Source organism: Rhinolophus ferrumequinum, chromosome 9 (assembly GCF_004115265.2).
Source record: "Rhinolophus ferrumequinum isolate MPI-CBG mRhiFer1 chromosome 9, mRhiFer1_v1.p, whole genome shotgun sequence".
NCBI lineage: Eukaryota > Metazoa > Chordata > Mammalia > Chiroptera > Rhinolophidae > Rhinolophus > Rhinolophus ferrumequinum.
Genome location: NC_046292.1, coordinates 19,049,840 through 19,071,448, shown reverse-complemented (window position 1 = coordinate 19,071,448; position 21,609 = coordinate 19,049,840). Strand labels below are relative to the sequence as shown.

At 38.3% G+C, this 21,609-nt stretch overlaps 1 protein-coding gene across 1 annotated transcript in view; it reads right to left on the bottom strand.

The window, feature by feature from the left end:
• Positions 1–1,128: 1,128 nt before the first annotated feature.
• The window catches only part of STX12 (syntaxin 12), a 33,081-nt gene continuing 12,600 nt past the window's right edge, over positions 1,129–21,609 (bottom strand). The window contains exons 2-9 of the mRNA XM_033113702.1: positions 21,247–21,316; positions 19,065–19,164; positions 14,652–14,789; positions 9,868–9,911; positions 8,294–8,399; positions 5,236–5,308; positions 3,866–3,948; positions 1,129–2,654 (exon numbers count right to left, since the gene is read on the bottom strand). Coding sequence (XP_032969593.1) covers positions 2,559–2,654; positions 3,866–3,948; positions 5,236–5,308; positions 8,294–8,399; positions 9,868–9,911; positions 14,652–14,789; positions 19,065–19,164; positions 21,247–21,316 — 710 coding nt within the window. The 3' untranslated portion in view covers positions 1,129–2,558. The remainder of the gene's footprint in view (positions 2,655–3,865; positions 3,949–5,235; positions 5,309–8,293; positions 8,400–9,867; positions 9,912–14,651; positions 14,790–19,064; positions 19,165–21,246; positions 21,317–21,609) is intronic.

The following is a 21,609-nucleotide window of genomic DNA, read 5'->3' as shown; positions in this document are numbered from 1 at the left end:
AAAATCAAACAAAACAAACCTACCCTGGGAGCATCAGTCTAGCAGCTGGTAAGTTCTTGTTCTGGAACATTCCCAGATGAAGTAGCCAGCCTGACATTTGTACTTTGCCCTATACAGTACTACAGTTTTAATCCACTTGAAGAGAGAATACTGGATCTGTCCAATACTTCTAGAACATTCCATAAAGGAAGGAGAAAAGAGGAAGACGAAAGGGATACAGAGGCAAACATAGAATTTCTATGTTCAGACCAAACCCCTGTGGCTTTTAAAATCAGAGAATTTCACAGCTAGAATAGAGCTATTGAGAAAATTTGGGGCCTGTGGGTTAAATGACTTGCCCAAATACCTACAGCAAGTTAATGGCAGAGCTAAGATTCTTCAGGCCTTCTGTAACCCATGCTTGTTTTCTGACCTCCAAAACAGTTCTCAACCATGGTTACACAGGAGAATTATCTGAAGCTTTTAAAAGTCCATATGCCGAGGCTATATTCAAAACAAACTAAATTAGAATTTTGTGGCAGGAGCACCCAGGTATCAGTCTTTTTTGTTTCTAATGTGAAGCCATGGTTAAGAACCACTGTCCTATACCATGATTCCCCCAATGAACAAAACACAAATAAGGAGGATTCTATGAACCGGTTTATTAGGACCATCTACCATAACCTTTCGGCACTGCCACAAATTCCAGGCCATTCAAATTCTAGGCCAAGGTCATATTTGCTACCTGTGACCACTATTACCACCACCATTGGACCACTACGTATGTAGTACTAAATAAACAGAATTATGGTGGCTTCATTTTACCCAAACTGAAATAGTTTTTCACCAGACTTTCTTGCCTAGAATGTTACAAATGATGTATCCAAGTCCAGCTGTAATTTGGAGCAGAAAGGACAATGATCGTAGAGCCAAGGAATAAGCTCTAAAGCTGCTGCTGGGGCCACTGTGACACCCCAATAGCTCCATCCTGGTTTTCAAGGAAGGGGCTGCAGCAGCACCTGTTCCACCCCCAAACCAATCCTCACTTGATCTCTAGTCTTCTTGCAGGTCTCAGTTTTTCTCAGAATAGCACATTACCTGATATCTACCACATTAGGATGTTAACTGATAAAAACAGACTACAAAAGCTTCTAAAATGTTTATTTTTATTAAGTGGGTAGAATGGTGTGAGAGTGCAAAGAAACTTACACATTTGGGCCCTTGTTTCCCTACTGTTCACATTAGTATAGTAAAAGATCAAGTAACATTAAAGGATTAAAGGGAATAGAAGAAATTAATATAAATATATCCAGGGTAGCCAAATCTTCTAATTCACTAAAGGATGAACTGAAATTGTTGGCCCAATTCACATCTATGTGAGAGCCTAAAAAAATTACACTCCCTTTAACTGCTCTAGCCTTGTGAAAAAGGGAGGTGGACAACATTTATATTACAAGACAACAATCTTTTATTGAAACATTTCTTATCTAAAACTATGCATGGAGAGATTAATTTCTTGTTCATAAATTAAGATGTCTAACATCACTATTCCAAACCAGTATTATTTACAAAAATGAACCTTTGCTTTGCTTTATTGCTAGGTTCACAGAACTAAATTTTAAACCAACTTCAGTCTAGCTTTTAAAATCTTCCTGCCATTAAATGCCCAGCAACACTTACAAGGGGAGAAGCAGCCTTTTGACAGCAACATTCATCATTCACCAGGAATGTTGAGCCATAACTTAGCAACAACAACAAAAGGATAGAATCATTCCAAACAATCCCTGTTTGCTTTCGAAAAGCATGCTTTGTTTAATTATCCCTTTCTATTCAGACAGGTAGGAGAGGAACCCCTTGGAGTATAGTAATGTTAATTAAATGAAGCTTTTCAAAAATCGAACAGAGTGGTTTAGTGTGTGTGTGAACTGCTGTGGGTGATACTAGCAGATAATAAAGTAAACTTTAAATTCAGATCGACACGTACCCCAACAACCGGCCAACTCAAACAGCTACTTCTCATTTACTCTTTATCGCACGTGCAGTTTTTTACTTTCTAGTTAAATACACTGCTAAAATCTTTCAAAGCAGATAGACAACAGGTTTCTTACAAAGTAAAATGTTAAATAATAAAAATTGCTGGCTTATTATACAGTTTTTGACAAACTCCAGTATACTGGGTACCAGAGAGTAATTCTATCTCAGTTGCTAGCAAAAAAGTAAATCTTGTATACACATAAAAAGACAATTTACAAGACTGTAGTGTCACCTGTCAAAACGAAGAACATCCAGAATGGAATTTTCAGTAAACACTTGGGATGAAGGGCAATCAGAATAGAAGAGAAAGCAAAATCTACATAAATTAATTCCTAATTTGGAAAATCAATAAAATGTGTACATAAATTGATAAATACTGTCTCCATAGGTCACTAATTCCAAAGACTAGTTAGTAGTTAGTTTCTAACTAAATGATTACAGGACATTCTGGTGTATGCTCTCTTCTTGTGATCAGTTTGTTCTGGTAAGACTCCAGCAAGCACTTGCCCTTGAAAACAGTTCAGTGGGAGAAGGCTCTGAGGCGATCACTTTCCATAAACTAGCCACATAATAAGTCCGAAGATAGCAGCAATCACTGACAGGACAAGCACCAGGATACAGATCTTCTTGCGAGATTTTTTCTGAGGAGGGAAATACGTACAGAAGACACTCATGAAACAAATAAAATTTTTTATATCTAAGACTCCAAGAGTGCTTCATAAATCCGCCTCCTGGTAATTCAAAGTTAATTCTGGCCATGCATGAATGCACGGAGACCTTCCCCAATCTCAGCAGTTACCAGCATTAGGCAGTAGTGTCAGTTCTAATTCCAGGCTCCCAAATAGGGTTTAGCAAAGGAACCGTGTATGTCAATGCTGCTAGGCGTTATTTGCAATAAAGTAAGTTGTTTGTGCATGTGTACTTTAATAAAGGTTTTACACCTATTGTAAAGTTTTATGTTCATTGTCAAAAATACAGACAAGCAGAAAAAATAATCACGTACAACATAAAACTGTTGACCTTTTGATTATATTTCCTTCTGATCTTTTAGGTATACAAATTGTTTTTGATATAATTGAGATTATACTTATGACGTTTGATGTTTTTCCCACTTAACGTTTTAGCATAAAAACTATAACCTCTTCATAAACATCTTTTAATTCCCATAAAATATAACACTGAGTGGATGTAGATAATTTACTTAATACTTCCTTTACTTTAGGAACATTTCCAGCTAAAATACAGCTATTCTAGGAACATGAAAAATGACTGAAATACTATTTATTTCTAAAAGCCATGCGACACCAAATGGAGGAATGAGGAGGACCTCGTTCCCAATATTAATAGACTGAGACAAAGACCCAGATAGGTCGTAAAACCAGTTTCAACTAATATGTAAAAGAAGGATCACCTCACAGAAAGGATGATTAACCCCTATTTATTCATAGATTAATAGCAGTTGGAGTTGATTCTATGCCCACCCTCTGTGGCAACAGTCAGTATGAAGTATCTGCAAAGTCCTACTTTGTACCAGTGATTATCCTAATTGAAACACATTTCGGCCATTTAGGATATAAAATTAGCCTTAAACCAGATTTATGTATCATGCTAGCTATGGGGTTAGCTTTGCAGCTAAGGCTTTTTAGGTAAATTTATTCCAAGTCTGATGCATTCTCGTAGATCTCTCTACAAAGGAAAATACTAAAAATGGAACTGGGACTCAATTATGACTACTTGCCTCCAGCTTAAGCCTAAGCAAAAGACTGCAGCTGTTGTGAATGTGTCAGGATACTCTGATGGCCCCTAAAGTCTGCAGCACAGAGTGACTTTCTCTGGTACCTGCTTTTTTTACCTGATAGTAAGCAGCTCGCTGTAACTGATCAGTGGCTCTTTCTACATGCACCTCTGAGCTTTCCACATTGGCTTCTATGCTATCTGCAAAAGAGAAGAACAGTGGATGTTTCACCAAACTCAGATGTTTCAAGACTGCAAATTGAACAGACTTATGAGGTTATGGGTCCTTGTTTCACCACCATTATTCCAACTATCCAGCCATGCAATCAAAAGTTACTAACTCCATAAGAGAACAGCCCTATTCTTTGGAAATAAACACTGAAGTATTTAAGGGAAAGGGTTGTGAAGTATGCAACTCACCCACAACTGGTTCAGAAAAAATTACGCATATACATATGACAAGAAAAAAAAATTCTGAGATGTTCTAAATTAAAATTACAGAGGCCAGGAAAGTGAGAGAAAAGACAGAACAGTTAGCCTGTTAAGACCTGTGGACCAACTCTTATAAGACAGCTCACATTCATGTACACTTGTTGGAATTTAGGATGAATTTCCAGGTGGCTACTTCCACAATTACCCAAAAGAGAGAATAGCCAGGGGCCATCGAAGCCCAGGAGGCTCCGTTTCTTATTTACACATGAATTTCCCAATCTCGGCCCACGGCCCACAGCTAATCCGCAGGAGCAGACACTGCTTCCTTGGGATGTGGCTGTGCCTATCCCAGAACTGGCCCCGCTTCACCTCCTGTGCCCGGTGGATTGCTAATGTAAATCCTTTCAGAATGGTTTGCACCTCTCTCCCTCTTATTTATGTATAAAAACACATACAAAACTCGGGGACAGCGGACATGTCTTTCCTGCCTAGCCACGTGCTGGTGGTCAACTCCATGCCCTGAGATCATTCTTTTTCTGCTAGCAATGGCCTAATAAACCCTTTCTTTTAAAAAGACTTTCAGCTGTGGAAGTTAACATTTTTTGCTTAACATTAAGAGAGAAAGAGTGGGATCAAGTAAAAAGCAAATGAAAGTGAACAAGAGGTGAGTCTGGGTAAAGGTTATTAAGAAGTTCCTTGTAGCATTTTTATTTTTGCAACTTTTTACAAACTTGAAATCGTTTCCAAATAAAAAGCTTAAAAAAGGAGTTACTAATCCCAAAATTGTGCAAGTTTCTGGAAGAAAGCTGGGAAGCTGGCAGCTATTTCCCTAAACAGCCAAACACTTACCAAGAGGCTACGGCAAGTGAATGGAGCTGAATATTCATGGAGGCCTTGCTTTAACCTCTGTATTTTACCACATAAGAAAATTGCTAAGAAAATGAAGTTAATAATTTTTAAATGGCATTTCTAAATTCCCAAGACACATTTTACTGACTTCTTTGCACACAAATACTAGCAACACACCTTTATGTTAAAGGTATCAATAATACATACCAATGAGATCACCCTGGTCGTGGATCATCATGGCCAAGTCTTTAAATATCTGATTGACATCCAAAATGTCGGCCTAAGGAACACAAAACACAGTGAACTTTGAACAACATGTTAGAAGATTCATTTCCTCTACTCCCCGAAAGTTAGTAACTTACCTAAAGCTATTAATGTAACATGTGTTTTTAAGGCTTATAAATCATACATAAAGTTCTTAGAACTGTGCAATAAACTTCACAGTGTTAGCTATTATTAACTATTACTTAACTTAATTAGTCTTCATGACAACCCAAATGGGAGACATGTATTCTCCCCACTCTACAGAAGAGAAAATCAAGGCTCAGAGAGATTTAATGACATGTCCCAAGGTCTCCACAGCTAGCAAGTAGCAGAACTGAGAATTAAAAGTCATGATGTTTTCAATGTTACTATGCCTCGTTTACATTTGAGTTAATCATTCAGTAACTCTGAAGTAAAGTATCTTTGATTAGTAGTATGTCTCTTTGATCTTTGAGGATAATGAGGCACAGAGAGGTCACGTAACTTGTTCAGCCACATAGCCCGTCAATGAGAAAACCAAGCATTGCAGCCAGGATTTTATTTCTCAAGTCCATGGTCTTTCAATTGCAATACACTGTCTCTCAGAACGCTACAATAAAAACCCTTGAAAGCAATGACTTCCTAATCATAACTTGGCAAGAATATTTCTTGCCAGAACCTCAATTACTTTCTAAGAGTCTGTTATAGTTGGGACAGTCTCCTAGTTGCTGTGGATACAAAGGGTTTAATAGCTAACTGGGGTTTGAGGGGATCAGTACGCAAGATAAATAGGAAGGGCTTATATGGGAAATGACTAATAAATGCTTTACAACACTGTGCAGAGGAGAAAGACTGCAGAAGAGGTAGGACATGAGTTGTGCCTTAAAGCAAACGAGAAGCCATATAAACAGAAAGATAACTGAGTTAAAGAGCAAACAGCTCAGCTTGGCCAGGACACAAGTGTGATAGTGTGATTTATAATAAACATTTGGTCTTCCTCCGATTGCCAGCGCAGAGCTCCCAAAACCCTGCTATTTCCTAAGTGATAAAAGATAAAGGAGTCTTTTGTTATTCGTGAACACGCCCCTTCCAGTCACCCCAGAGTTTATGTTAATGACTTGACTTTGGGAAAGGTCCTCAGAATGGGGGATGCTTGCCAGGGGCTCCTACCCTGGGATTAGAGGGTTGGTACTTTCAATCCCACTCTGGAGAGGGGAGAAGCACTGAGGCTCAATCAATCCCCAATGGCCAATGATTTAATCAATTAAGTCCACACAATGAAGCCTCCATAAAAACCCTAAACAACGGGGTTCTGAGAGTTCTGGGTTGGTGACCATGTGGAGGTCAGGGGAGAATGGCACACCTGGATAGGGCATTAAGCTCCCACCCCTTCCCACATACCTTGTGCTATCCACCTCTTCCATCTGGCTATTCCTGAGTTATATTCCTTTATAACACACTGGTAATCTAGTAAGTAAACTGTTTTCCTGAGTGCTGTGAGCCACGTTAGCAAATTAATCAAACCCAAGAAGGGGGTCGTGGGAACCTCCAACTTATAGCCTGTCAGTGAGAAGCACAGGTGCCAAACTATATTTGTGACTGGATCTCAAGTGTGGTACTGAACCCTTATCTTGTGGAATCTGATGGCTAACTCCAGGCAGATAGTGTCAGAACTGAGTTAAATTATAGGACACCCATCTGGTGTGGCAGAATTGTCTGATGTGGAAAACAACCCACACATTTGGTGGCCAGAAGTGTCAGAAGTGTAGTGTGACAGTAGAGGCGACACATAGGAGTGTTGTTTTTCCATTAGAATAGGGTTTGTTGTTCGATGTAGGAAATGACTGGATATGAAAATCGAGCTTGTAAGGAATTTGGACTTAATTCTGTTTAATGTGAAGTGCCCATGACATTCCTGACGTCCACTAAGTTTATTCCTTTCCTTAGCTCAATATGTCTCACTCTACTCCCTGCTATAACAGTATTTCTAATGTTAGAGAACCAAGTCGATGATGAGTGGTAGTCGGTGGGAAAAAAAAAAAGATACAATATCTTTGAAGGCAATAAAACAGTCAAACTTGAGGATGCACTGTCCTATCGAAAACCAGACACTGATGGGACCCAGGGTCGTGGGTCTCAACCCTGACTGCGTATCACAATCATCTGAGAAATTTGGAAAAAAAAAAAAAAATCTGCGCCCAGGGCCTCTTACGGATATTTGCCCATTTTTAACCTACAACAAGCTGAAGTTTCACATAGTCCAAACTAATCATTGGTGTGTGTGGAGGGGAGAGCTGGGACATTTAAAAAAATGTCCAAGAGGTTCTAATGTGCAGCCAGGGTTCAGAACCACTGCCACGGATGAAGGTCAAGGAGGAGCTCCAAGTTTCTCATCTCTATAACCCTGCACTCCCCACTGCCTGCCCCCCAGGGATGGCAGTCTTCTACTGCCATGGAGAAAACTACTCAGGTTTAACACTATTTTACTGGTCACTGTGCAAAGCTGGAAACTTAGGTAAGAAAGACCTTCAGACCTCTCCCTCAACCCCCATTTCAAGAACTGTTCCTATTTCTCTGACCCACTGAAGTGATAGCCACAATTTGGGATTAGATTAGGGGAGGCATAAAAATGGAGCAAACCTTTGGCCTGCCTTTATTCTGGGCTATTCAGACTCAGCAAAAGGGCTCCCCATAGAACCCTACCTAACCTAGAGGCTGGCACTGGGGTTTGGGGGTAAAGTCTTAGTGAGCAATAAAACATTTGTTTGCTCTGTTCTCCATGCATCTCCTCATGAAAACCACAGAAGTGACCGTGAGTGAGGAAAGGATTTGGGTATTCTTGGGCACCGTGGTCAATACCATCTTAAGAGCAGTTCAAGTTCACCATGATTACACTGAGACATAATATCCAAATCATACAACGAGTCATTTCATGGTTTTGCATAATCACTAAGAGAAAATCCAAGTGGATTAAAGAGTCCAAATACACTGAGTCAAGCAAAGACCATAACCTGGCTCTCACCTCCAGCTGCCGAACTGCCGTTTCCCTCTCTTTAATAAGTTCCAGATCCTGCTCAGTGATGGCCACCTCATCCTCCTGGCTCTGCATCTGGTTCCACTCCTCATGGCTGCAGGTAGACAAGCACACTAGGTGATTCCTCCTCGCAAAGGTGTGCATGAGACATAAACATTCCCACTGCCAGCAGAGCCTAACGGAAGACACTACCAGGGCTCCGATTCCTCTGGTATCACACAACATCCCCAAGGGCCACCTTCTTCATATACCCAGAGGCAAAGTGCTAATAACACCACGTAAACAACGTCCCAGCTTTCATGAGCAAGACTGAGATGAAGCAGAATTCTGAGGGATGGGACTCGTTGTTTCCACTCAGGGTACACTCTGCAGTCTTGCTAGGACTTGCTAGATAAGGAAAGCAGGCAGAGATTTGAAGTCAATGAAGTATGCCGGCCTGCTCTGTTCCAGGGCACTCTGGAAGTGCAAGCTGTGTTGCTGTCGTGGGTACTAAGTGGGCAGAGGAGAGCAGGCTAAGTGACCTGTCAGTGCTTTGCCAAGTAGTCCAACAGAATCACATCTCCTGGTTTTCAGAAGTCTCCTTAAGATTATGCTTTGGGTTAAATGCCTCTTAACAGAAAACTAAAGTAAAAAAGCTAGTGAGATGCTATAACTCTTATTTTCAGGCTCCATGTTTAGAAGAAAGGCATGTGACACATTATACTAGACATGAAACACTGAAAATCCAGTATTAAGCATTTTTCCAACAGTATGCATAAATCATACGTCATCTTTACAATTGTTAAAGAATTTGGTCCACATGCTAGAGATACAAAACTAAGTAAGGTAACACCCAGGTCTTTGAGGTCCTCATAATATAATGGGTGACATAGATATACCTCTATGACAAAACATTTTAAGTTTGGAACTAATAGCATAAATACATTTCTATGGAATTACATTAAGTTCTCAGTGTTGATATATTCTGCAACTTTAAGCTAAACAACATATAACAAAACCAGTTTTACCACAAGCTAATCGATATAAACAAGAGTTAAGTTCCCAGGGCATCTCGTCAATGTTATAAGAAAATGACATTGAACAAAACGGCGTTATTTGAGGATCTCCTGTAGCTGATTCAATTTGAAGAAAAAAGGAGATATCGTTCAGATAAAAATTGTTTGCTTTTTCTTTTACTACCCCCATCTCAGAGAAGAGTAAACAAAGACCCAATAACCTTAAATCTGAATTAGCAATAAAACGATCTAGACCTCCTAATCTGTAGATTTGTGGCTTCATACAAATGTGACTTTATTCGTAGTGAGCCAGGGTCTTTCCCCAACACATAGATATCAGGGGATTCCTGGAATTTTTTATTCACCTTGAAATTATTCCTTCCATAATTCAAAGACCTTAAAAAAGCCCATGGTTTGACTTTTTTTATTTTATGAGAATAAACTTTACCCACCCTAGGTCTCTTTTGATTTTTCCTCCTCCTTTTCTTACTGATTTCTAAAATTAAAAGTACGAAGTATAGAATCCCATCTCCACTAGCCAGCAGGTTGTCTGAATAATTCCTTTACCTGTCAAATGAGACGAGCTGCTCCTCTCTTTGCCTCTCCTCCGCCTAGAAAGCAGAGGGCAATATTGCTGCTGTTAATCAAAAACATGTCACAGACACAGAAAACAATGGCTTCCTTTAGCTAGAGTGTAAAGAAGCAACATGCCTTGGCTCCAACAGAATCTATAAGATGGCACAGGGCTCTGGCAATCTGTCTAGACTAGGAAATGGTGTGAAGTAGTTGGAAGCAAATCTGCACTCCAGTTTGGGTTCAGAAGAGAAACCATATTGAACAGGATGGAGAGAACATGGGTAGGAGAGAGGATTAAAAAATAATAATGATAACCTATTTGAAAATTTGGAGGGAGGTAGATTAAAGGAGAGTTGAAAACTTGAAAGAAAACAAATTTTCAGAACATGTACATACTTTTTTAAATGGACATTTATAGCATCGTAGGTACTAAAGTGGCAAACTCACTCCAAAAATCAGTCTAATGCATGTAATTTTGTAATTTAAAAACAAACTAAGAAAAAAATGTTAAAAGAGCAAACCATTCCCATTTTTAAAAAGCTTTCCTTTTTTTACACTAGCAAAAATTAAAAGGACAAGCAAAATGAAAGAAATTCAAAATTCTACCCATGCGGAGATTTATTTTTTTTAATTTTTATTTTTTCCCCAGATCAAGAAACAAAATGCTGCTAGTGTCTAAAAGCCTAAGTATGTGCCCTTCTCCAGTTACAACCCACTCCCTCTCCTTTGAAGTAACCATTATCCTGACTTTGTGATCATCATTTTCTTGTCGTTTACACACCTAGTGATATGAATCCTTATTTAATATCATTTTACCTGATTTTGAACTTTACATGAATGGAATTATACTGTTTGCATTCTTTTGGGTTTTGACGGGCTCACACCAGATTATGCAGATCCATCCTTGATGCTGACTGTAACTGATTCATTCATTTTCTTTGCTGTATGATATTATATGAATATATCACAATGTATTTATTCTACTGTTGATGGACATTTGGACGTTTCCAATTTTTGACCACTACAAATAATACTGCGATGAACATTCTTGTACATCTATCCTGGTACCAACATGCACAGTTTTCTCTAGGGTAGAACTGTTGGGTCATAAGGTATGCCTGTGTTCTGAAGGGACAGCCAAAATGTTTTCCAGGGGTTGTTCCAATACATACTACCACAGGCCAGCTAGCAAAGTTCCTATTGCATCTTATCCATAACAACAGGCCTCGGTGGTCACAGGATTTACAGTTTTTGCCCTTCTCTTGGACATGAAATAGTACCTCATTGGGGTTTTAATCTGCAATTCCATGACTACTAAAGAAGATGAGCATTTTTCTACTTGTCTGACCATCATTCAAAATAATATTAAATGTTATCTGCCTTTTCCACTGTGTTGACATTTGCACTCGTGGAACAAAAACAAAGGTGGATAAAACTGCTGGCACTTGAACATGAATCAAGACAGTGGCATCAAAGTGTACTAGGATTATTGTATTCTTCATTACCACATACTGGCGGGGGGAAGGGGCGAAAGCCAGTTTGTCCTTAATGAAGCCACTGAAATTATTAATTAAATCTCAACACCTCAATATGTGTCTTTTTAATATTGCGTACATCAAAATGGGAAATATACATAAAGCATTTCTGCTGCACTCAGAAATACGATCTTGGTCTCCAGGAAAAGCATTTGTGTTACTGAGCTGCTGGGTGAACTAGCTACCTTTTTTTAGGGAACATCATTTTTACTTATTCAACATGGTTTATATTTACATATAAAACTTTTACAAATGTTTCAAAATATATAAACTTTTAAATAAAATACGTTTATATATACACAAACTTTTATATAAATGAACACATAAAAGAATGCCTGACAATCTATGGTTATTCAGATGGGTATTTGGCACACAAGTTCTTGAAAATAAACAATGTGAGCCTTTCACTTCAAGGAAAACAATGGGCAGTGTTTGTTGCCAGTGATAAAGTCTAGTTTTCAAATAAAAATAGAATTCTTCCATCTACCACTTGTAAACTTCCAATACTTAAAGTCTTTTCTGATAAAACTGAATATATGATTTTTTTATATTTTATAATGAAATGTATCAACATTTGGAAGACCAGCATACCTCAGGGAACCAATATTTTCCCAAATGATGTTGTAAAAATCATGCATGGATAAAAGACCTAATCAAAGTATAAGACAGACCAACAGATTTTAATGTAGCAGAGTATGAAAAAGTCATCAATATGGTTTTAGATTCCACAATGAAACAAACTTCTGTCAAGTTTTGATGTAGTATCAAAGAAGAACAACAATGATTTGAAGAGGTTAACTAAAATACTCCTTTTTTTCTAATTACATATCTCTGTAAGGCTAGATTTTCTTCAAATGCCTCAATTAAAACAACATATAACAACAAACTGAATATTGAGACAGATATGAAAATCTAGCTTCCTTCTATTAAGCCAGATATTAAAAAGATTTGCAAAAATGAAAACAGTGCCCACTAAATTTTTTATTGTTTTAGAAAAAGTTGTTTTTAACTAAAATCTTATTTATATTTATGTTAATATGTAATGGGCTTATTATTATTTATAAATGAATTAGTAAACATTTTTAAAACTTCTCAGTTTTAATTTCTAATACTATATATCAATAGATATCACTCATACAAACAAAAACTCTTTGGGGTCCTTAATTATTTTTAAGTGTGTCATGAGGTCCTGAGATCAAAAAGTTTGAGAAACTGTTGTTCTATTGGGTTGTGTCTTTTTCACACTGATTCATGGGAATTCTTTAGATGTTCCGTATACTAGTCCTTTGTCAGTTATACATATGGCAATATCTTCTCCCTGCTTATGGTTTGTCTTTTCACATATGTACCACTTTCTTTGCTCTTCATTTCTTTCTGTTTTTCAGACTTAATAATCTGGGATCAACTTCCTGAAGTAACAAAAGTACAATTCTTTAGACTGTTCATAAGTAAGGTATGCTGCTAGCAAACTCTTCTGACTGAAAATGTCTTATTCGTTACTCTGAATATCTATTTTCATTGTGTTTAGAATCCTACGTAGGCAGTAATTGTCCTTCAGAATATTAAAGATAGCACTCTACTGGCTTCCACTGTTGTTGTTGAGAAGTCAACTGTCAGTCTAACTATTGCATCTTTGAAGTCTTCTATTGTTTTCCCTGGCTATTTTTATGATTTTCTTTTTGTCTTTGATGTTCTGAAGTTTCTCCTTGATGTAGCTAGATGAGATACATCTTTGATTTCTATATCCTGGGATTGGTTGGGCTTCTTGAGACTATAGATCAGTGTCTTTCAACTTTTCTGAAATATTATCAGCCATTATTTCTTCAAATATCATCACTGTTCTGTTTGCTCTACTCTTGTTCCTTAACTCCAATTAAAACTCTTGTTAGATCTTTCACTTCATTCTTCATTTCTTTCTTCCCTATTTAACTTCTTAACCCCCTGTCCTACATGTTGGATATTATCTTCTAGCCTATTTTCTAGTGAAATCACTCATCCATTAAGTTTTTAATTTCTGTATTATTTTTCAATTCTAAAAAAATCTTTTGACAATTTTCCAAAGTGTAGTTTCCTCCTTCCTCCAGGTTTTTCAAAATGTTCTTTTATTTCTTTAAACACAGCAAGTATAGTTGTCTTATAATTCTAATACATGAAGTCTTGGTAGGTCTATTTCACCTCATTGTTGTTTCTACTAGTTCTCACTCAGGGTTATCTGTTTCTTTGTGTTACTTGGTTATTTTTTAACATAATGCTACTCACACTTCAGAAATTGTTTGAGGGTATTCTTTCAGGGCTAAAATAAAGGTGTCTACCCAGGGAGGGTGTGTATTTGCTTCTGCCTGGCACCTAGGTACTCTACCTACAGTCCTGGACTACTTGACGCTTGAGGCTTTTGGACCATTCAGGTAGTATGAATTTGGGAAGCCAATCTGCCTAAAGGTGACTTACTGGTACAACTTATTGTCTGGATTTCTCCTCCCTCCTGCCTTCCTCCACCATCTCAGCTCAGGACCAATGCAATCTTTTTGCTATCTGAAGAAGGAAAGAAGGGCTTACTTTTGTTTTCCTTATATCCTAAGAATACAGTCTTTTAGGGCCCTTTTATAGTCTTACAGCCTTTTATAGTCTTATAGTCTTTTAGTTGAATTTGAGGAGCATCTTCCTTTAGATTCTCCACCTTGCACGAACCCTGGGCTTTGACTTTTGTTCCCCTTCGTGCCATGAGAACATCAAAACTGAAGTTCTAGTTCAAGATTGGCCTCAGTACATGTACTCAGTGCAAAGCAGTTTCAGTGCTCTGTTTACCTCTATGGTTCTTACCTTCTCTTAGATTTTGACTTTAATATTTTCATGGCTCTTTGGTACTTGTGAGAAGTTGGGTTTTAAAATCTACTATTTCTTAACTCTTTCCAAATAACCTAGCCTGCTATATTCTAAAAAACAGATTCATTCTTTTTTAAAGTTTTAACCTAAAACCAATGTAACAATAAAAAATTATACATAATTCTACCTGTAACTTTTTTATAACCTTTGTACATACTCCTTTCAAGTCTGTGACCATATGCACACTTTTTTTTTTTAACATAGGTTATACCAATCTGGCATTTTCATAGCAGCTAATGTCTATGTTTATTATTTGTGGGGATAGTAAACAAAGACTAATGGTCAAAGAGGAAAAAATAAAACTTAAGAAAGAACATCCTGAAATTTGCAAAGGTCTTCTTTTGGGAATAAACTTACAGAAAGACGAGATCCAGCTCTTGCTCTGGCAATACTCTCCTTTTCCTTTTCAGATACCTTTCTCTGAACAGCCTGGAAATTGTTTAAAGCTGTAGAGAAGTCATTCATGAGGCGTTCCTTCTGAAGTCTCTGCTGGCGCTAAAGAAATTAAACAAGAACTTGAAATTTCATATTAACATCAAATCATTTGGTTTTAATACCTATTAAAAAGCAAAATCATACCCCCTAAAAAATCCCAACCAGGAAAATTTTCCTTCTTTCATTCTGAGAAACCTGGGAATTAGGTGACATGCACCTTGTAAAGTAATCTCAGAGGGAACTACAATTCAGAATTTTGGTTCCCTGGAGAATGAAAAGCAGAATAAATACCTTTGGACTCAGACTGGACCCAAACAGATTTTTTTTTTGCTATTTTGTATAGTTACAGACTACCTTAATGAAGCTGACTGATTCTGTCTCAAAAACACATACTAAGAGCACTTGCTGTGTGCTGAGAACACAGAAGTAAAAATTCATCTCTGACCTCAAACAGCTTACCATGTATTTGTAGACAAAGGATGCAGACATACAAGCAACAAATCATTATAAATAACTGCTATATCCAATCAGTACTATAGAAGTTTAGAGGGAGGTATAATCAGTAAGAATTCAGGTGGTCAAAAAGACCATAAGAGGAGAGGGACACTGAAGGAAGAGTAAGGTGTAAATAAGCGGAGGGAAGGGGTTAGGCAAATCCAGGCAGAACAGTGTGTGCAAAGGCATGGTGGCAGATTTGAAAATGGTCTAGAAGGAGATAGTTTGGCTGGAACCAAAGGTTTTTTCATGAGAATAGCTAAAAGATGAAACTGAAGGGGTTGACCACAGCAGGTTTTGAACGTCAAGCTAATGATTTTGGGATTTAACCTCTAAAGAACAAGGAACAATGAAGATTTCTGAGCAGGGAACATGACGGGTAAAAAATAGTAACTTAGAAAAATTAGTCTGTGATGGTGTACAACATGGAATGGAAAAAAGAAACAAGTCAAAAGGATGACTGCAATAGTCTAGGTTTAAAGTTAGGAGGATATGGTATCAGTAATGAGAACACAAAGAAATGAATTCAAGAAACATTATGACTTAGTGAGTGGCTGTGGGGGGAGGGGAAATAGCAAGAATTACTCAAATTTCACACCTGGGAGAAAGATGGTAATAATGAAAGAAAAATTTAGATGAGGAATTTTTTTTCCTTTTTCTGGAATTTTTATTTTTTCATAAACATTGTAACTTAAATAAAGGGGGGAATACATCATTCCCCAAAATCTCACTATCCAAAATATTCTCTTTTAAGTATATCATAAACATTTTCCATGTTACCATACTCTTCAAAATTGTGGTCTTTGTTACATAATATTCCATAATAGCAAATTTCATGTAAACATTCCTTCTAGATTGTTCACACTTTTTAACTATTATAAAGCTTCTAACCACTATGCTGTATACCTGAAACTAATATAAAATAATATTGAATGTCAACTGTAACTGAAAAAGAAAGAAAGGAAGGGAGGGAGGAAGAGGGAGAGAGAGAGGGAGAGAGAGAGGGAGAGGGGGAGAGGGAGAGGGAGAGAGAGAAGGGGAGAGAGAGAGAGAGAGAGAGAAAGAGAGAGAAAGAAAGCCGAAGTGAGCCACATTGTAACAGCTAACATATATTATACAGTGCTTACCACATGCCAGTACTGTTTAAGTATTTCATATAACTCAATTAATCCATACAACAATCTGTATTAATTAGGTACTGTTATAGGCCCTATTTTACAGATCAGAAAACAAGGTACAGAGAGGTTAAGCTATTTGCCCAGGGTCACACAGTAAGTGGCACAGGTAGAATTTAAATCCAGGAAATTTGGCTCCGGATAGTTGTTTTTCTTTTCCTCTCAGAACTTTTTTTAATCAGGACAAATTTGTGTGAGTGGGAATATTAGGTGAAAAGGCTCAAATTTTTCTATGACAATAGTAGTGCCAGTCAGCTTAGTTAAGCGGTTTGGGTGAAATGGGAGGAATTCAGTATTAAAAAACACATCAAATTTTAGATAAAGGCAGTATATTTAAGAGGAGATGTCAAAACAGGAATTAGCAATATGTGCCAAGTACTTAGAGGCTTAGGGGTTGGGGCTGGAAAAGATCTGGGGGTCTTATTCATAATGGTCACAGGGAGATCATAAAAGTAGATGGGACTCCTGAGGGGAAAGCATAAAGTGAGAAAATTAGAGGATCAATGGCAGAGCTTTGGGGCATGCCCATTTCTAGGAAGCTATAGAGTTAGAAAAGGAGGCTGAGACTCAACCTGGGATAAGAGAAAATAGGCCAGAAAGGAATCACCAGAGTTGGGGGACAGAATGAAATGGAATCATGAAAAAAAGAAAGTGTTAGTGGAGATAGGATGGGCAAGAGGATTAAATGAATCAGAAGAAAAGTGAATAAGAACCCAAAAAAAGGCCACTGGGTTTGGCAACAAGGAAGATCACTGATCAAAGTACATTAAAAACAAACAAACAACCAAAAAAAAAACCTGAAAGTAGAATGTATGGCTTGATGTATAGAATAGTAGTAGCAAAAAGATGAGTAATGGGGCTAATATTAATCAGATGAAGAAAGAACTGAAAGGGAAGAGTATTTAGCACAGTAGGAAGAAGGGAATCAAGGAATTATATTTCACCAGAGGGAATATGTTTGTAGGTCTATTTCAAGTTCTTAATGATCCAAGATAATGGAAGGGAACAATAGCATGCATAATCTAAAAATAAATTCTATTTGATTTTGGAATACATTAGATCCATTATTTTTTTGGGGGGAGGAGGAGTAGCAGATTTCACTTTCTATTTATATTTAGCTTAGGCTACTATTTAACTCTTAAGTACTTTCAATAAACTGTTTGCACCCGATTTTTTTTTTTTTAAAGTTTATTGGGGTGACAATTGTTAGGAAAATTACATAGATTTCAGGTGTACAATTCTGTATTACATCATCTATATGCACCTGATTGATTTTTAGACTACTTTTTTATTACTACTGTTATCTGCAGGTATGTATTCCCTAAGTGCACAGCAGGGAGGAGGAAAGGGGTAATCTGGGAACAATATGGAGATATGGGAACTGGTCCATAATTAAAATATCAACATGAGTAACAACTAAAACAAATAGAACACATATGGCTAACCAAAGGGTGATTACATGATTACTTTTTATCGTAACTACTTTGTAGCAGGATGACAAAGCATCTAGCTTTGGATCCTCTTTTTTCTGCTAGGTGGCATCAAACCTCCAAAGACTGAACATATACTTTATTAAACAGCTTGCCAGGTATGGGGTAAATTAGCGATTTCCAAAGTTTTTTGACGGTGACACCAAGAAGAATGTGACTTCTTGACCTAGTACCATATACACACATATATATGAAACAAAAGTTTCATGTTAAGTATATTTACCCTTCTTATATGGTACACACTCTAGTTCTACTCTATGTCCTTTTTTAAAAAATGATGGCCACAACATATTAAAATTATTTTATGTTCCAACAGCCACGACTCACACACAACCCAGGATAGGGAAGGTGTAGGTTTCATCTTTAGAGCCATAAGAGATAGGACATCATCATTTAAAAAGTGCAATAATAAAAAGCAATATAAGTTAAGTGCCCCCGGGAACAGTGTAGAAGCCAAAAGCAAAAAGCACTCACAACAGGCTTAGGTAGATGGAGAAGGCTTTTTTCCCCTGAAAGGGAGAGGATTTGAGGTAGACCATGAATAATAGGCAGAGTCAAGCCACAATGGAGGGAGCACTTCTGACTTCTGGAATGTGTGAGCAAAAGGCATGGCATATCAAGGGAACAATGAGTCCCTGTAAAAAGTGTGTGTTTTTAAAGGGTTTAAATGACCACTGAATAAATGACTTGAAAAGAGAAAACTTTTCCCCTTAGCATTTCCTCAACCTGAAACCTACAAATGACTCATGATGGAACATGAAAATGCAAAATATAAGAGACATGATTGCAATGTACAGGAACTGGATACAAAGCCAATTAGGATCAAGCCTAAAAACACAGAGCTACTAGCCAACCTCCCAAGAAATGCAAGCACTGAGATTCTTCTTCAGTGATACCCATTTTATTAATACATTATCATTACCAATAACAGGGGCAGCCAACACACACTGAGTACCTACTAAGTGCCAAACACTTTGCAAGATCTGGTGCCTACATTCATTCTTGTCACAACAGCTGTATATCCCCATTTTATTGATAGGAAAAACTGAGGTTTAGAGAAGGTCCATCTAGCACCAAAGATCAAGTTATTTTTGTTTCACACACTGCCTTTCCATTAAAAAACATTCTTTTCCTATTAAAAAACAAAACAAACAAAAAACCCAGAAAATACCAACCTGTTCTGAAGTAGATAAGGGAAGGGGCAAGGACCCTAATTCCTTCAGTAATTCATTTGTTTCCTTGGCAAGCTGATTTGTAGAGTGTTGTAACTGTTGCCTAAGAGAAAAAAGACATGTTTCAGGATAGAATCCCTTTTTGAGAGCTGTTATAGTTAGTACCGGTTTATTCTCAGAGTGTCTCACAACACAGGGAATGAAAGGGCACTTGTGGAAATGGGTTCCTAGATGCCCAGGTTCACAACGAAATTCCAGAAATACTAACCAGTCAAACCTACTTCAAGCCTTCCTCATATTACTGAGCAGAAAGAACCTGCCTCAATGAAACCTGCTGATCGGGTATTTTAACTCTTTGGGGAGAAAAGAAAGGCATATCAGCAGTTCTTACAGAAATGTAAGAAGAGCAATTGCCCCCATACCTAAATCTGATAGTTTTAACACATTGATCTCTTTCATAAAACTCTCACACTGAATTGCCCAGGAGTTCTGCATGGGTATTGTCTGTCACAGTCTACCGCCTAGAGACAGAATCCAGGCACTAGCAATTGGACGAAATGTGCATTACAAACACAGCTCCTGGGCCAGCCTGGTGGCTCAGGTGGTTGGAGCACAGTGCTCCTAATGCCGGTTCAGTTCCCACGAGGGCCAGTGAGCTGCGCCTTCTACAGCTAAGATTGTGAACAATGGTTCTCCCTGGAGCTGGGCCGCCGTGAAGTCCGCGTGGGCTGCTGCCGTGTGCTGCAAGGAACGACCAGTGGCCAGAGTGAGTGGCCGGCAGCCAGCGTGAGTGGGCAGCAGCCAGAACTGCTATGAGCGGCTGACCGTCGTCTGACTGCCTCAGCCAGGGGAGCGCAAGGCTCATAATACCAGCATGGGCCAAGGAGCTGCGCCCTACACAACTAGACTGAGAAACAACAGCTTGAAACGGAGTGGGGTGGGGAAGGCGGAAGAAGGGGAAGAAAAAAAAAAAAAAAAGCACAGATCCTCCCCTAGGGAACAACCTCCAAAGATCGACTCCCAGATTCTTGCTTAAAAAGCTGGTGCTTTTTCAGCTTCAGCCTTGACTCCCCTGCTGGTCCTTTATGCTTGACTTTCTGGTTCTTCCCTCTAAAACAAAGAAGCCCTATACAGTGTAAAACATATTTAAGGAATAGAGGGGGAAAGACATTAGAGAGGGAAGAATACATAATATATTAAGTGGAATTGAAAAGTATGGAGATACAAAAAGAGCTCCTGTCAGTCATGGTTTCCTCTGCTATCTGGCCATTTCTACAAAGGTTTGAAGGAAAGACAGAGAAAACACACTACCATTTTTCAGTTTGTTTTACTGCAAAGGGGCCTCCAAGGTAAAAAATAAGAGGGAGTCAAAAACAAGAGGGAGTCAATCAGGAGCCTGAACATCCCCTAGTGGACTAACATATCCAGAGCTATTTCACATCTCCCTGGGAAAAGCTCAAAGTAGTGAGTCTTCTCACTTCATACTGTCTAGGACAGGAAACAAAGAACATTGTTCAGTACACTTGAAAGATGAAGAACAGAACTTCTAAAAGCAGCAATGGACTCAAGAAGAATGCGATAAAAAGAATCACAAGTCCCTACTACCGGTCCATTATTCTCTCACTCAGACTCCCCTTGGGTCATTCTGAACAAATTTTTCCAATATCACCGTGTCTCCCCGAAAATAAGACCTAACCGGAAAATAAGCCTTAGCATGATTTTTCAGGATGACATCCCCTGAACATAAGCCCAAAAGCATCTTTTGGGGCAAAATTAATATAAGACCCGGTGTTATTTTATACATATTTTATACATATATGATATACACGGTATCTATAGGTGGAAATCCTACTAGATTAGATGATCTCTGCAGATCAGGACTCCTCTGCTAACAGGCAGGATCAAATACAGTTTAAGAGGAGGGTTCCCCTCTCTACTTCCCTGAACTGTTCTGCTCAACTGCCCAAGGGAAGAAAGCACTGGAGTTCAAGGGCTTTAAGAGGCAGTGGAGATCACAACCCATTAATATATTGTGTTGCCCCTCTTCTAGATCCAGCTATTACCTCATGTCCCAGTGCCTCTCCTCTGACTTCACAGGCCTGGCAGCTAAGCTGCCATGCAGCAAGGACATTAAGTGTGTCCTCCCAGGGCCCTCGTAAAACTTGTTAGTGAGGAAGCTACTCACAGATTTTCCTGTAGCTTGGTTGAGTCCTGCTTAGTTCCTAGTTGGCTCATCAAATTCTTTATCTGAGCAGCTGGGGAGAGGGAGGGAAAAAGATTTGTTTAAAAGAAAAATACATTCATCATGAGCACTCTAGTTCTCAGATCACTCATGTCTCTCCACATCCTGAATAGGTACATGCAACTAACAGAAAACTTGCTATGATCAAAACCTTAGCATATACATTCCCTTTAATTCAAACTAATTCCGAGGTTCGCCTTTCTCCTATAGAGTAACTACGTCACTAAGTGGAGGGTGGTGGTTTTCTTCATCACCCCTAAAGAACTTATTGATTTTTCCAGATTTCTCATGGCACTGGATAAAAAT